General features: G+C 33.7%; 1 protein-coding gene across 1 annotated transcript in view; it reads right to left on the reverse strand.

The window, feature by feature from the left end:
• The window catches only part of LOC126757008 (uncharacterized), a 281,474-nt gene that overhangs the window by 81,750 nt on the left and 181,957 nt on the right, over positions 1–17,767 (reverse strand). The window contains exons 7-8 of the mRNA XM_050470556.1: positions 8,166–8,319; positions 2,267–2,406 (exon numbers count right to left, since the gene is read on the reverse strand). Coding sequence (XP_050326513.1) covers positions 2,267–2,406; positions 8,166–8,319 — 294 coding nt within the window. The remainder of the gene's footprint in view (positions 1–2,266; positions 2,407–8,165; positions 8,320–17,767) is intronic.

Below are 17,767 nucleotides of genomic sequence, written 5' to 3' on the forward strand. Positions count from 1 at the left end.
AACAAAAAATCTCGTCGTGCAGACGTTTGACATTGCCGGTATGCATCAAGTATACAAGTCAAGGATAAACCTATCATATGACTCCATAAGAAGTGTAAAACAGATTGCATTTGAATAGTGATTTCGCAGTAATATTATATTTATTATTTAAGAAGTACGTATATATATTTCTATACATTATAGATATGAGGTTCTCGTCTTCTGGGAGTATGACAAAATCGGTTAATCTCATTAAGCGCGTCGGTGGTCAAGATTTTTATATCGAGAAACTTATGGCACTGCCAAATTTCATTTACTTAAGAAGAATTCAAACACAAGAGAAAAATAAAGATTAACCTGAAAGTTTCTAAATATTATACTTAGGAGATTGAAAAAGACGATTTTAGTAGGAAACTCTAAATATTGGCAAAATGAGGATCTTTTGAAAGTTCTACATCTTTCATACTAACTTAACATCATACTAAAATCAGAGCAAATTGTGATCGATATAAAATAAGGCCGAAAGCACAAGAAATCGTTTGGAATAATCAAAATTTTCTCACCTGAATTCAAAGCCTTTTATACTAATTTGTAATGAAAAAATCAGAAAGAGCATATCTTCGAGCTATGGGACAAGTAATTTACTCTCTTTCATTGAAACGCTTTAACTAAACCGAACTCAACACAGCGCAGAAATATCTAATTGAATATCTAAAGACTACGAAATGTCAAATGAAAATAACTGACGACTATTCCTTTTGACCGTTAAATATTTAGTTTAAACTTTCATTAAAAAATTGTAAATATTGAAATACAACCTACTACTTTTTAAAATGTTTTAATATTCTCAATTTTGGTTCATTTCAAGAAAAATTTTATACCCTTATATGGTGGTATATTTTGTCATAAACGATTTACCTGTTCGAGTACTACTATTTATCAGTACTGGTCTCTAAAATATACCTCAATTGCAATTTTAAGGCCGAACACCTAATAAAATATATAAAGTGATCTATTTGGATCTCTATTTTTAAAGAAAAACTACAGCGACTTAAAATTTAATGGAGAATATTTATTATCATTCGAAAGAGCATTCTTAGACATTTATTTTGCGGATTATCTCTTTCAAATGTTGGCCGTGGCTACGTCTGAGATGGTCCATCCGTTGAGTCCAATTTTGGACAACTCGTTTGTGCATTTCGGTTGGTAACTGGCGAATGAGACGCGTGACGTTTTGCTCAAAGGCCTGAAACGAAGCGCGATAGTCCGTATAGACTTTAGACTTATATATCCCCACAAGAAATTGTCTAACCGTATGATAGTATCACAGAATCTTGGTGGCCAATTGACAGGCCCAAAATGTGAAATTATTTGCTCACTGAAGTGTTCGCTCAACAAATACATTAATTGATGCGATGTGTGGGAAGTGATGCCGTCTTGTTGTCATCGAATGTCGCCGAGATCACGAGCTTCAATTTCAGGCATTAAATAGTCGGTTATCATGACGCGACATTGATGGTTACGTTCTCAGGGCATCATTTTCACAGAAATATGGACCGATGATTCCACCAGCCCACAAACCATAACAAACCGTTATTTTTTTTAATCAAATGGAAGCTCTTGAATCTCTTCAGGCTGATCTTCGTTCCAAATTCACCATTTTGCTTGTTTACATGACCATTGAGCAAGAAATGGTTCTCATCGCAGAACAAAATATTGCTCGAAAAAGTCGGATCTTCTTGGAACTTTTCAAGAACACATAGAGCGAAGTGATGTCGCTTGGGAAGGTCGAGCGTAAGTCTTTTCATGATCAAACGTCAAATAATACTGAACAAAGATAGGATGCCAGCTTGCCACGACTCAATCGTGAACTGTCAAAAAAGGCCATTTAAGTAAGTACCTTTACTTTGATCACCCTATATATTAATGATTGTGCACAAGTCCATTTCTCTCAAAGAAACTGCACCTTTGTCGTAATCGCCGATAACGGACCACTATAGAATCTAGCTGCCATATAAACTAACCGATACAACATTTAGCTGAAATCGAGTTATTTTATAGACACTTTTTGATATGTGGATGGTGTTATATGCAGCTTCGGTGTAAACAAAGTTAACGTTTCCACTTATTTTTTTTACAATTTTCGACAGGTTCCCTTTCCCGAAAATAATTGTAACCTTGGTTATTTCAGTTTGTAAAAAATGTTCTTTCAACACTTATTAACTTAGCGCCATTGTAATAAAGAAACTATTTTAATTCTTCAAACATAAATACGAAGTCTACTTACCGGCGTGTCACCATCGTCCTTCTGCCAACGCGGCGTGCTCGGCGGATTTGAGTCAACATCACATTTCAGCGAAACTTCGATGCCTTCGCGCAGCGGATAGCCGAAACCGGGTGTGCGTGAAATGGCGAATGAAGGTGTATCTGTGGAAAGGCAAAAGGAAAGTGGTAAATATATACTAAACCGTGTAGGTGTGTAAGTAACAAGGGCTGAGGCAGTAGTATTAAGATGTAAAATTCAAATGACTACACGGGTAGTCGTGAACACGACAGAAAACAGTAGTTAAGACATTAAGGTAGAAGTGAAAGCAAACTTTCTGCGACAAGCGTTGCATACAGTTAGGCGTTGGAAGTACAAATATGTTATTTGCTGCGTTTTCTGGTAGGTGTTGCCGTTAGTTGGCGCACACACTATGCGACTTTGCACCGTTTTGTCGCTTTTTAATTAAAAACTTTATTATTATTATTGTCACACACACACGCACACGCATATACTATATATATATATATTTACATTGCTGCCGAAAAACTTTTATAATTAAAGTAAATGTAAATGCGGCGCGTGTTTAGCGTACAACAAAAACAAATACAGCACAAATGCGCTGGGAAATACAAATACAAATGGAAAATCAAATAACAACAAGATGACAACAACAACAGTTGAAATCAGCGCAACAAAAGTTGTCTCCTCAACTATTCGCTCGCTGTTGGATTGTAAATTCTGGCCAAAACGCCATCTTTTCGCGTTGGTGTGAGCGCGTGTACATGTGTGAGTGTGTTTGTGTGCTTTGTTGCCGGATATCCGCCTACCGAAAAGTTGTATCGTAGTTGTTTTTGTGGCACTCATGTAATCGCTTGGCGAGGCGTTCACTTTTGTGGAGCGGAGCGGACATTTCGGCACGAGTAACAGCGCAAAGGCGCAGTCAAGTGGAAGGGTATAGAAATTAAACGAAATTGGTGTGATTACGAAGTTATACATTCTTGTATTTTATGGATGATTATGAAATGACTTTGGTTCGGAATTGTAATGAAACGGCATCTACTCGTCGCTAGTTGATGACAATGGCGTCAAGTTGTGACTTGGAACAGAGAGGAAACTGCGACACCCAAATTGCGCTGCATGATAGTTTTGGAAGAAAGTTGAAGGCTCAGACTAATTTTGAAATGGTTTGCAAGATATATGCAGTAAACCTAACATAAGGCTACAGCCACTTTTTGAAAATTTTTTAACAGCAGTGTCTCCTGCTACTCCAATACCCTCAACCGAATCACAGTTTTATATCCTGCTTTACTCCCTAGTTATTGTATTATATAATTTTTCGACTAATGGGGTTTCGTGGGAGTGGCAGTGGGCCCATCTACAAACTCGTAATTACATTTTTAACAAGGAACACGTGTAACAAGTCTCATTAAGATATCTCAATTTTTATACGAGCTATCGCTTGTACTGATGGATGGACAGCCAGACAGTCACTCGGAGTTCAACTCGTCTTGTCATCCTAATTATTTGTATATAGTATATGGTATATAACTACATAACATAAATCTATTTTGATTTGTTTTTTTTTTCATTATTGTTATTTTAAAAATGCCACTCTGTGCGTCACTTCATAATGATATTTCCATAAAAATCTTTGTTGCTAGTGGCAAATAACCGCAATAAACCAAAAACCTCATGAACAAGCTTCCATTAATAAAGCTTCATTTTCGATGGTACACAATTCCCCTTTTATACCCAAAAGCTGGGAGCCTATTTTGAATCTCGATTCGTGAATATATTCTATTCGACATTCGGATCTACTATTGCTGGCATAAAATAGTAAGACTTTTTAATTTAAATTTCGTTGTGGAAATATTTTTTCTAGGTTGGTATAACTGACAGAAACATCTACGCCAAATGTCACACAAAATAATCACTAGAGTTTAGTATACGTTTGTCTTTCTGAAATTGTTAAAGTGCTTTCGGTGACTTTTACGATGAGTGAAATTACTCAGCAAAGAAGTTGCATTAAATATTGTGTGCGGAATAAAATTTTTGCTACTGAAATGTTCAGAATTTTGGAAAAGGTCTTCGGTGATAGTTTTCTATCGCGAGAAAGTGTTTTTAAATGGTATAAATTACACAAAGAGGATCGAGAACGCTTTGACGACGAACCACGTTCTGGGCGATCATCAACATCAACTGATGATAAACACGTCAATAAAATAAAACAATTGATGGTTAAGAGTCCACGATTAACCGTCAGAGATCTTACTGGCATTGTTGGAATATGGGAAGGATCAGTGAAAACCATTTTCAAAGATCATTGGGGCCTAAAAACAAATGAAAGCACGATTAGTTCCAAAATCACTAAATTTTCTTCGAAAAACAGCATTGCGTTAACGTCTGTGTTTTTCGACTACCAGCATACCATGAAATGTATTATTATTGGCTATGATTCTTGAATCTATGCTTACGACCTGGAAGCAGACCATTAATCGGCCCAATATCGTAGCAAAGGTGAGTCGAAGCCGAAAAAAACACGTCAAAGCCGTTCAAAAATCAAGGTTATATTGACGGTTTTCTTCGATTATCTATATACTATTTGATTGTTGAGCGTCGTTTGCGCGAAGCATTGATTGATCGTGAGTTTTTCACCACATTTTCAACCAATAGCGAGCCGCAACCAGCGTATTCGTCTGATTTTGCTCCGTGTAACTTCTGGCTATTTAGCAAATTCAAATGATCGCTCTGGAAAAACGGTTTTGAGCCAACTGAAGACCTGAAGACATGAAATGTGTAGTGCCAAGCGCCTATCCCGGAAATGAACTTTAACAACAGTTTCGAAAATTATTGGAAATGCGAAAATCGAGTTATCAAATACAAAAAATTCGAATTCAAGTAAATTTTTTTTCGAATCGAGTTACATAATAGAGGTCTGGTCTCTTAAAATAAAACTAATATGTATTCCATCTTCGAGTTTTGAGTTTCTCTTGGTTAAACTTGTTGTAGCTGAGTTGTGTATGGCGTGCTGTTACTAAAAACAGCACCCATTATTAGTCTTTCTTCTAACCCTTAGTCTTTTGGTATAACTTCTACAGAAAAACTGTTAGGAATAGTTTGGGAATCCCTGCTGCAGTTCTCAACTTTGATATGGTTTCAAAAGAACAAGTTTCAAAAGACTATTTACGGTATATGGCTACTGTGGAGTCAAATTCGTTCATTATTCTAATATATTTAGTGAGCAGGAAAAATTCAACATTCTGCTGGCAAGGTTTATGGTGTCTATATTTTGAGATGCGTTACTGCACCGTAAAAACTAAGGCGAAAATCCATGAATTGTGTTTTATATTTCTTCCACATCCACCGTAGTCTCTATCTAGTGATTATTTTTTGTTCGCATAACTCGAAAGAATGCTCGCTGGGAAGAAAGTTTCGTCGAATGAAGAAGTGATATCGGAAACGGGGCCTATTTTGAAGCAAAGAACAAATCATACTACAAAAATGGTATCGAAAAGTTAGAGGAAGGCTACAATCCATGTATTCCCCTGAAGGCAACTAAGTGTGTTAAATAAAAAACGAAATTTCGCTAAAAAATTTGGTGTAATATGGTAGCCGACAGTTTTCAATTGACCTATTAAGAAAAGTCTAAAGAAAACAGAGATTTGAATTGCAAATTCTATATTGGGAGTTCTAATAAGTAAAACCTCTTATCGACATTGCGAGAAAAACATAGAAAGCGTTCTGAATTTAGTCTTGAATTTGCGATAATGTGTCACTTCCTGTTAAAGCATTAAAGCTTTTTAAGCAAAATCAACTGTGATAACTGAACCCTTCTTTCGCTGATTTGGCCATAATCCAGATATTAGTCTGACTTTACAGTAGTTTAGCAGCCATTTTATATACTATATCAGTTTTCTGATACTTGATAACACTCCTTCAATTGTTATTTTTGTTGCTTATTGACACCTACAAAAACCACCTATTCAATTTACATTATCATGCCACGCTCACTACTTTGTAAGCTATGACATAACAATAGCGCCTTGTGTTGCACGCTAATGAGAGTTTAATAACTTTGCCACTTGGAACTTTTAAAGTCACTTGACTTTTCTTACAGATTTTTGTCACATTCTCAGTGACGCATTCTGAATAAACTGTGACTTGCTTGGAGCCTGCCGATGATGTGAGAAGTTTACTTGCTGTTATGTGTTGCAAGAGTGTCTTATGCGTCAAGCTTGTTTTCATTTTGGAGCAAAAACGGGCTGGAGAAAAGTAGCAAATTGCTTTTAAAGTCACTTTGTGAATATTTTAGTGTGGGAAATGTTGTGAGCACAAGTGCACATAAGTACATGTGAGAATAACGGTATCATTAGCAAGCTTTTTTCACATATTCTGCCAGAATTCGTTGACTTAAGCAGAGAGTAAGGGCTTTTAATAAATCGTGAGGTCATTAAATGGTATGCATTTTCGTTTTTATGTCGAAGAATGAAGATGTTTTTAGGCTAATATTCGGAGCTTAAAGCTGCAAGGAACGCATTGTTTCAAGATTTGTTTAGCGTAAAGGGACATTCGTAGTTAAAGTGTTACCAACTGTTACATTGTGTATTAAGAGAGCTTAAAGCTCATTGAGAAAAGCGCATTTTATCAAATATATTAAAAAAATTTATGAAATAAAAGCAAAACATAATAAAAAATAAGAAAATTAAAGAATTAAAGAATTTTCTAGAAGAAAAACTTTCTTCTCAATATTTGGCTTTTAATTATAATTCTTATTATTTTATTATTATATGGAAGTTAAATACATTTCCAAAAAGCTCTTTTCAAAACTTAAACTTTACCCAGAATTGCCAATCAGTTAACGATTAACAATAAAGTCTCTTATACTTAAATATTTTGGAAAAAATTATTTGAAAAATTAACGAGCTTAAATCTCCAGAGAAAGTTTAGTAATTTCATTGAGCTTTAACTGTAAAACTGGCTAGTATTTTATAGCAAAATGTGCTTAAAAACTTTACTTATTTTATTTGATTTCTTTTCTTTTCATTTTCAAAAGCTTTAAAACTAAATTTTCATATTTTTTTTTTATCAGCAGTAAAACGAAGGTAAAAAATGTTGAGTTTTTGTCAACTATAGGTTTAAAGTTTTAAATTATTCAGGCCACAAAGCTTTTACAAAAGCTCAGAAGGAAAAGTGCTCCTCTGTAATATACAAAATATTCTTTTCGTACTTTAAATATTTTATTTATATATAATATAATATTTGGTCTCTTCTCTTCCTATTATTAAAAGCTTCAAAAGCTAAATTTTCATATCCATTTTTTTTTTTATTTCTTTCAGCAATTATAACGAAGATCAAAAATAATGAGTGACTGTTAACTTACAGACTGAGTTTGAAATTTTAACTTTTACAAGCCTCAAAGCTTTCATAAAAGCTCATAATGAAGAATGCTCCTCTATAATTTAGTTATGTAGATTTGAGTTTCGTCCAGCATTCGTTTACGTAAAACCCAGTGAAAACTTTCTTCTTTTATCTTTAAAGCTCTTACTTTGAAGCTTTGTGCCAATAAAAGTTCTTAAGTTGTAGCCACTACTTTAATTTTCATTAAATCTTTTCCAATTTTCTAAAAAGTTTTAATGTTTCAAGCAGTAACATATTATCTTTATATTTAGACTTTGATGAAAGCTCTTTAAGTTCCTTTTTCTCATTGATTTAATTTCTGTTAAATTTTGTAACGGAGAAATCGTTGAATTTTATTTTTTTTTTAACTTAAATCCAATCATCTACCAGTGTTTGCGCCTAAAAATATGCCGCAAACAAAAGAGCTCTAGCTATTTCAAGTTTTCAAAAATAGAGCACGCTTCTCTTCATCAATGCTTAACAACCCTTTTTTAGTTGATCTTCCCTTTTCTCCTCTACTTACATTGCACATCGAGCAGCAGTGATGCATTTTGGCGTATCTTCAACGTCGGATGCTCCATAACGCACAGAATGCGAGCATTGTGATGGGCGCGGTAGACAGCCGGCAAGCGGGCCTCACTTTTCGCGCCGCCATTGATTTTGTATGCGTTTTTGTCCTGAAACGAGAGAACAAAAAAAGTTGCATGAAACCAGTGAGTAGTGCAAAGATAAACAAAGTACCGAAAAACAAAGAGAACCATAACACAAACAACACACACACGCGCGTGCTTGTAAGTATGTAGACAGTGGCATGTGTGAAAATACTTTTGGTGTTGGGTAAAAATTTTCGAAAACATTTCGTATGCAGTAAAAAATTTACATAAAACACGCTGAGGCCACCTACGTTGCGCGCACCTTGCACCCCCGACTCGGGCCGCCGCTCCGCTTTTGGACTAACATTTGAGGTGTTTGCAAAATCTACATACTCTCCACCACGCATGCTCTTGCATTGTAACACTATGGTGCCGCATGTGCACGCCGCACACACACACCCACATGCACGCTCTAAAACCAGGCACATTGCAAAATGCCAGTGTTGCATTTTTAAGGCGAATTCCTGTAAAGCCACATAAAAATGCAACGAAAAAAGAAAGCAACAAGAAAAAAAAGAAAGCACAGTGAGAGCGTGCAGGAAGCTGAACTTTGTTGCGTGGTGGCGGGCGCAAGGTTGTGGCGCCAAATGAAAATAAATGACAGCGTTGAAATACTTTTGGCAACAGTGTTGCATTTTTCATGCTGCTGGTTGGTGTGTGTGGGTCCTTTGAGAGCTGTTGGTATGGAAATTTGACAAAAGCCTAGCAAGAGGCGTGAAAGTGTGCCGCTTAATGTCAGGCGAATATTTTTTTTCACAGCATGTAAATAAATTATGGCACCGTGAGGAATGAGAGTAAAGTGAAAGCGAATGGTGGTGAGTGAGTGCAATAGGGTATTAAGTGAACGGTGGCGTTCAGTGAGTGCGGAAAACAAAAATGAATATGTGCATGTTAGACACAGTATTTTTTAGAGCTTACAGTCGCTAAAAATAGATAAATTTATAAATTCAAAGATTTTCGTAAAATATTTCAGCCGCTGAATTGCGCTGAATTTGGAAGAAAATGTCCAAAATATTATTTATTATAATGCCTTTCTTAGATACTAAAACTCAACGAGGTGGTAAGTGTGACTAAAAGTAGCACAACTTATAATTTTGAAGTATTTTTTTTAATATTTCGTGCGCTGAATAGTCCTGAATTTAGCTGAATAGCGACAAGTTGCCCAAAAGGCTACTTCGACAAGCATTCAGTTATGGCTGAATAAAACTGACGCGTGCTGAATGATGTAAACTACCAATTAGTTACATTACTTACTATTAAATAAAAAGAAATATCTAAAGAGGAGATAAAAATGTACAAAATATAATTTTATATAGTTGCCATACTTAAAAGTAATTTAATAAATAAATTCAAAGATGTGCATAAAAAACTTCGTGCGCTGAATTGTGCTGAATTTAGCTGAATAGCCGTATTTTGTCCAAAAGGCTGCTCCGATGAGCATTCAGTTGGCGCTGTATAAAACTGGGTTGCGCTGAATGATATGAAATACTATTAACTTACATTTTTATTGAGGAACATTTAGCGATGAAATGAAAATGAACAAAATATATTTTAAAATAATTGCCTACCTTAGATATCAAACTCAAAAAAATAGTAAATTGGACTAGAAGAAGCTGAATATGTAGTTTTGAAGTCGTTCGTAAAATATTTCGCTAGCTGTATATTATGTTATGTTGATTTATGATATAGGACAATGTAAAGATTAGCTGTGGTTACTATGCTTTCAACAATACAGCTACAAAAAATCAAGCTGAATAAAATTTAATGCTAATAAATAAGCATCATGCCATAGAGTCTTTACATTGAATTTAGATCTTTGACTGAATTAAAGTTTTTTTGGCCTCTCCGGCTTCTGGAAAAACTAGTTCGCCTAATATCTGCGCCGAATCGAGCCGAATAAGATACATTCTGAAAATTGCGAACACCTTCTATTAACTTATGTTCTTATTTATCCGCTGAATTGTATTCGTCGCAGCTGAATTGCGTAGAAACCATGAATATTTCTTATTAAATATTTTTTTTAGTTTAAAATCAACTACTTATCATACTTTAATTTAATTAAAAGCTACTTGGCTTCACTGCTTAGCTTATAAAATTTTTAATAGAGCTTTAAGATATATTTAAGTTTCAGTTTGTGCTTTTTTAGATTTTTTGTTGCTGCTGCTCGATATTGAACCCGTTGATTCACCACAATGAATTTTCATTAGTTAAATTCACCGAACTGCAGCCGCAAGCAAACAATTTGCGGAAAACATATACTCAATTACATTGAAGAGAATACAATGAATAGTGAGTACGAGGAAAGATTCTCCTAATATCGATTGCAAATGGAACACATTGAACTTGTGACAAAAGGTTCATGTGGATTGCAGTATACATGTACTAGATCAAAGAGTGGGTGAGTAATTGGTTGAGTGAACAGGAAAGCGGGCACGCGTTTGTGTCCGATTTGTGTGAGTTTGTGACAGGTAGAAGCCAAGAGCTGTAGGACTGATTGTTTAAACAGAATATATACCATATGCACTGTAGCACTGAGATTAAGAAATATAAAACATAAGTCGGGGAGTAAAAGCCAAGAACTATGCATTTAAGAAAACTCCATTCTCAAAACATGTGTCATACCAGTTCGGAAAAGCTTCGTCAACATTGAGGCAGCTTAAAAATATATAGCTTACGTTTCTGCTCCGAAGAATAAAAAATTAATATAGTCTAGGGTTGTTGAAACAAAATTCTATATTCAATTTTAATACGATGAGAGATAAAACGCGTCTTCTTTAATAATAGATTCATCGTAAAGGCAAAGTACTGAAGATCTGATTGTAATAAAATAAGGTGTTACTCTTACACTTTGAGATTTCACTTGCTATAAGGAGTTGTTTTGAGAGTCTAAATGTTACCATCTACAATTTTAGACTTCATACTTATTAAATTATTAAAGAATTCAGATAAATCGGCAGTTTAGGAAAGCATATATAGATCTTGAGTATTTGAAATTTCGTTCTTGCAAGACTGAAAAACTGCATGGCTAGATCATCATCAAAATATCTGAATATCTGGCAGAACGTGATAATTCTCTTCACATAGGATCATTTGGAACTACCGTTATTTATAAAGGTTATGAAATTATGGAGAGAACTTTAGCTCTGATTATCTTAGTTCAAAGGAATACAAGGTGTTTTCCAAAGTAAACAGAACTTTTTGAATCTAGCGCCATCTATATGTCGACTGACGCTTAGAATCTGCTATCTTTATCGATTGTCCAGTGAGAATTTCATGACATTTCATCGATTGGAAGTGAAGTTATTGCGTTTTAAGTGTCAGTATGTTTGTGTTATCGGTGCAAAAATGAGCTTCGAACAAAGAGCCAACATTAAATTTTGTTTCAAATTGGTAAAACTTTTACTGAAACGCTTCAATTGATGAAACAAGTTTATGGCGATGATTGCCTATCCCGTAGCAGAGTGCACGAGTGGTTTTAACGTTTTCAAAGTGGTCGTGAGGACATAAATGACGATCAACATGTGGGCCAATCAAAATCCGTGATCACCGGAAATTCCATTGAAACTGTGCGTGAATTCATCAAAAATCAGCCGAAATCTTCATTGAAATTCATGGAATTGGAATTGAATATCTTGAAAACATCGCGCTTAACTAAGGTGTGGGCATGGTTTGTTCTGCACAAATTGACTGACGACCAAAAATTGCTGAGAATCCATCATTCGAAGGACATCATTCAACCGATTATTTGACCAAAAAATCACATTTTAACCAGTAACCACTCCCCATATTTACCTGATCTTTCTTCGCGGAAAAATGTATTTGCCCATGAAAGGAAAGCGTTATGCAGACGTAGAGGCCATTCAAAAGGCTTGCACAGGCATACTGGCGGCCATACCGGCCAACGAGCTAAAACACTCGTTCGACAAGCCTTTGGACCGTGCAAAAACTCTATTGAAGCAGAAGGAGACTATTTTGAATAAAATAAATTGGTTTTGCCGAAAAAACATTTTTTTCTGTTTTTTTAAAGTCCTGTTTGCTTTGTAACGAACCTTGTGGTGCTCGCGAATTAGTTTTGACTACGAAATCATCTACGGTTGACATTGTCGTGTCTTTTTCGGTTTCCGTATCCAATATATCTGTGGATACCAAATCAAGGCTTTCGCAGTTGCCACCTTAACTTCTTTCTTTGTTATTATAATAATAAGAAAGCTCAAAGAATTCACTCGCTACATGTATACATCCAAATTATCGGCTCAGTCACCTTTAGGTAAGGAATTTGCTGACCGAGTGCTCTATTTTTGAGTTCACAGACTTTATTCTACCATTCAAGCTATTCCTGATGGGTCAATAACATTGAGATGCCAAAATATGTATATATTTATATTATATATTAATAAATTCATTGAACTGGATTGGGATTCTAATTTGAACATCTTGTCAAGGCAACGTTTGTCCAGACAGCGTCGTTGCCACAGATTTGTGGCCAACTATGCCAAATGATTTGTTGCACGTAGCAAAACGTTGCTAACTGACAGTTAACAAGTGGCGTGAAATGCTTAGACACATTGTATACATATGTCTAACTGTATATGTATATATAGCTGTGCACTCATACATAAGCAAGCGCATTAATTGAGTGTTTCAGCAGAAGTGTGCGTTAATGGAAAAATAATGAAGTGGCAAGCCATGAAAACTAATAAATTAATATCCAGGCATGTGAAAATCACAGCAAGAAAAGTAATAAATTTCTATTTAGACATATTAAGCGGGAATAAACTATTCTCATAGAAATTTAGTTAATAGAAATATTTTCCTCATACATCAGCTTACCATATACTTTGGCTCAATTAAAAGTTTCCTAACAATAATTAAATGAAATATAAGCGAAATATGCTGTAAAGAGGTCATTGGTGTACGAGCTTATGAAACTTAGGGGATATTGAAAGCAACAAGCACAGATTCAGCGGTTAGCTGAGTAAAAAAATATACGCAAACACATGACTACATATGTGTATATTTGAGTCAAACTTTTGCTTATTTTCTATGAACTTCTCCCTTTCATTTACTAAAAAAATACAGTTCTCATATGTTGTACGTTTGCTTTTAGGTTCCTTCGGTGCCAGGCAATATATATAATACTATGCAAATTAGTCACTTTATATAGCCATTTATGCATACAATCAAGCGACACATTCATGGATAACCGCACATATACTAATGCAAATATATTACTTTACATTAATATTTATATACTTACATATATATAATCATACTTATATATATAGAAGTGAAACATGCCACATACAAGGTCGACTGCCAGTTTCGCTTGCTACATACATGCACATATGAATGTATCTAAGTACCAGTACGTGCACTTTCATTTATGAGTTAACCCTTTATATGCGCATAAAAACCAAGCTGCGGTGACGTCCATTCAACTCTGCTTGGCTCTTGTCCATTCAACTGTCTATCAGCTTGAATATGAGCAGGGTGGCTTGTATGTGTTCAAATTTTATGGCATGAGTATTCGAAAAGACGTGTGTAAATAAATATGGATCAAAAAGGCATGCCGGAATTTTTACTAAACTAGAAAAAGGGATTTTAAATGTAAAAATATACATTCAGCTAAATCTATACCAATTCAGCAAAAACCATGCTGTAATTTTTACTAAATAAAAAAATGGAATTTTAAATATACATTTACCAAACTCAATACTTATTCAGCAGCGCAATTAAGGTTAGAAATAATTCACATTTAAGACACGTTATCATAATTGAATAATTTTTAGCTATTCAGCTGGAAAAAAATGAATTCAGCGCGTATAAATACATATCCCTTATGACAGCAGTCTTATAAAAATTTTAATTTTTCTTACAATAAACCTGCTTACACTTTATTCAGCTGCCAAAGTTAATTGCTAAAGCTTCGCTTTCAATAACGTAAATTTAATGCTGTCTTCAATTCGGCACCTATTATCTATATTCAACAAAAAACATATATCTGCAAGTTTAGTTCTAGTTATATGTACAAATTTTAATTTAATCGTTTATTCGGTTATGAAAAAAAAAATTGCTGAATTGATTGGTCTCAGAGGAATTTGCAATAATGGAAATATTGCTTATTGTGTTCATGTAAAATTCACCAACTGTGCCTCCTTTAAACATAAATTAAACTATAAATGAGTTCAGCTAAATATATACTTTTCAGCGCTTTAAATTTGAATTCAGCGCACAATTCGAAAGAGTTTTAATGAATTCTGGTTTTAATATTAATCTATTACAGTTATACAACTTTATTCAGCGCTCTAAAATATACACATTTAGACTTTACTCGAATTCAGCAAATGTTTTTCGCTGCTTAATGCATTGGCATCACTTCATTGTTTTAACATTACTCTATTACATCTACATAACTTTATTCAGCGCTCTAAAATATATATATTTAAGCTTTACTCGAATTCGGCAAATGATTTTCGTCATTTAGTGCATTTAGCACCCACATAATATCGTTGTGCCATGATTTTACACCATTTCATTACTCAGCTAACTCAAAATAATAAAAAGAATATTCAGCTGATTTAGTTGCAAATTAAGCACACATGTTTGATAATTTTTTAATTATACATGTAAATCATATAATAGTCAATTTAATCTTAATTCAGCAACATTAATGTGTATTCAGCGCATTATTATTTCAGTTCGGCAACGTAAAAGCGTATTCAGCGCACCATTATTTTACACTAATTTGAAAACACGGCTTATTAATTAGTTAACCTATTAAAAATATACCCAGAAGATTAATTAGAAATTCAGCACACATTTTTTATATCCAATAGTTGTAGTGACAAATGAAATGGAGGTTATTTTAAACCTAATGTCTATTCAGCAATATAAAAGGTTATTCAGCGCGCTATTTTTAAACAATTTTGTACATATAAGTTAATGTAGGACTGTAGATGTAGGATAAGTTAATGTAGGACTAAGATCCGAATATCTGCAAGAGATTTTATGATAATGTACCACAACTTCTTTGTTAATATTTTCTACACGGTTTGTAAGCAAACATATACTCATAGATATGTAGAAGCATTTATCACATTATGTCCATATGTTTATGTAACGATAAGTGACACACACACATTGTCGCTATTTACATTGCTGTATTATAAAACAAATATAACCATAACCAGTCAGCCATTGAATCCGCACTAACTGGGACATAACGGACATAAAAATTTTCTCGAAAATTTGTTACATTTACATGGCAATTTAAAGTTTATACCATATATTAACACAAATTTGCCGTAAAATGGAAATTCTTGTTTACGAACAGCTACGCAAAGTAATAACTAGCCGGACATGATAGTTTATGGCACAAGCGCGCATATACACACACAGTCATGCAAATGCTTCTGTGATGGCGTAAGTATAAGTAACGAACATCCTCCTTATTTATTGACATGTCATGTGTCCATATATCCATCAACTGCTTTCAGTAACGATAACTAGTGAATGATTCGCAACAACCGACGGCTTCGGCTACGATGATTCAACACACACACAAACACACACTCAAGCAAGTACTTATGAATTTATATAAAAGTTAGTACATAATCTCTTCATTTCAGCTTTCTGCATGCGTTTACTGAGCCCAAGTGCTGTTGCAATTTGCACATCCGGTCGTAAGTTGCCAGTACATACAATCTCTGGTGCGGTTGTTAGTTCATTCAACTGCTATATTGCCACTTAGTTGTTGGCAATTTAAATTTCCAACTTCTACAATGAAATTGTATGGTTTTTTGCATATTCAAGACGCTAACAAAAGCAACAATTAAGAGCATGTAATTTGAAGTAGTCTGATTTAAAATAGGGTAGACTGTTGGGGGCGCCATTGCGTATGAATAATGCGAATATATGAAATGCTTACATAAATAGATATATGAAACGAAGGGAGCAATACTTTGTGTCTTGTTGCTATAAGAGTATACTAATCTTTAAGTATATATACATATATCTATGTATATGCTTACAAAAGCTTAATATAAAAAGCTTAGTGCTGCTTTAGTACATAGGTTCCTTTAGCTGAAATTAATTCGCTAAGCAAAGTACCTAAAACATTATAATAAGTAATAATTCAGCGCACACTAAGCACAGGTTTTGCATGCTTCATCCAAAAATTTTTGCAGCAAAAAAACTTGCAATTCAGCGCAAGAAAACCCAATTCAGCACAACTTTAATTGGCATAAACAAATATTTTTTTATATTTTTTTTGGTTTCAGTGCTTTGAATATGAATTCAGCAACTATTTTTCTTGTGTATTTTTGCAGCTTTTAACACATTTCAAATATTTTGAGTTTAATTCGTTAAGTATTAAAATGGTGAGAAAAAAATTGCGGATATTTAATAATTCAGCGCTTAATAAACACAGGTTTTTTTTGTTTTTCGTCAAATTAATTTTTGGTAGTAAAAATATTCAATTCAGCACAACTTCAATTGAAAAATATATATTTTATGGAAATTCAGTGCTTTGAATATGAATATCAGCAATTATTTCTCTTGTTAATTTTTGGAGCTTATAGTTCATTTCAAATATTTTAAGTTTAGTTCGTTAAGTATTAAAATTGAGAGAAAAAATTGGAAATAAGTAATAATTCAGCGCTTAAAAAATACGGATTCTGTATTTTTCATCAAACAATTTCTAGTAGTGAAAGATGTACAATTCAGCACCAGAAGACTCAAATCAGCAAAACTATTATTAGTAAAAATATGTTTATGCAAATTCAGTGCTTTGAATATGAATTCTTACAACTTATGTATTTTTGCAGCTTTTAACACATTTCAAATATTTTGAGTTTAATTCGTTAAGTATTAAAATGAGGAGAAAACAATTTGCAAATAAGTAATAATTCAACTTTTAGTAAACAGAGATTTTGTATTATTCGTCAAAACCATTTTTAAGAGTATAAAAAGTACAATTCAGCGGAAGAAAATTCAATTCAGCACAACTTTAATTAATTAATATATATTTTATAGATATTTAGAGCTTTAAATTTGTATTCAGCAAATATTTTTCTTATGTAATTTTGTAGCTTATAACTCATTTCAAATATCTTTCATTTAATTCGCTAAGCTAAGTAACACAATAGAGCGAAAATAATTGCAAATAAGTGATAATTCAGCGGACACTAATCACATGTTTTGCAATGTTTGTAGTAAAAAAAATTTCAATTCAGCGCAAACAAACTCAATTCAGCACAACATTAATTGATTAATGAATATTTTATACGAATTCAGAGCTTTCAAACATGTATTCAGCAAATAATTTTTAAAAGTAAAACTCTAACACACCTTCAGAAAGTCATATTTTGCTGTCTGTAGAGTAAACTGTTAACTTATTTAGCGATTCTGTCTCTTTATTCGACCAAAAATAAACAGAATTTTGAATAGAGAACTTATAATATTCTATTCAAAA

The sequence above is a fragment of the Bactrocera neohumeralis genome, chromosome 4 (assembly GCF_024586455.1).
Source record: "Bactrocera neohumeralis isolate Rockhampton chromosome 4, APGP_CSIRO_Bneo_wtdbg2-racon-allhic-juicebox.fasta_v2, whole genome shotgun sequence".
NCBI lineage: Eukaryota > Metazoa > Arthropoda > Insecta > Diptera > Tephritidae > Bactrocera > Bactrocera neohumeralis.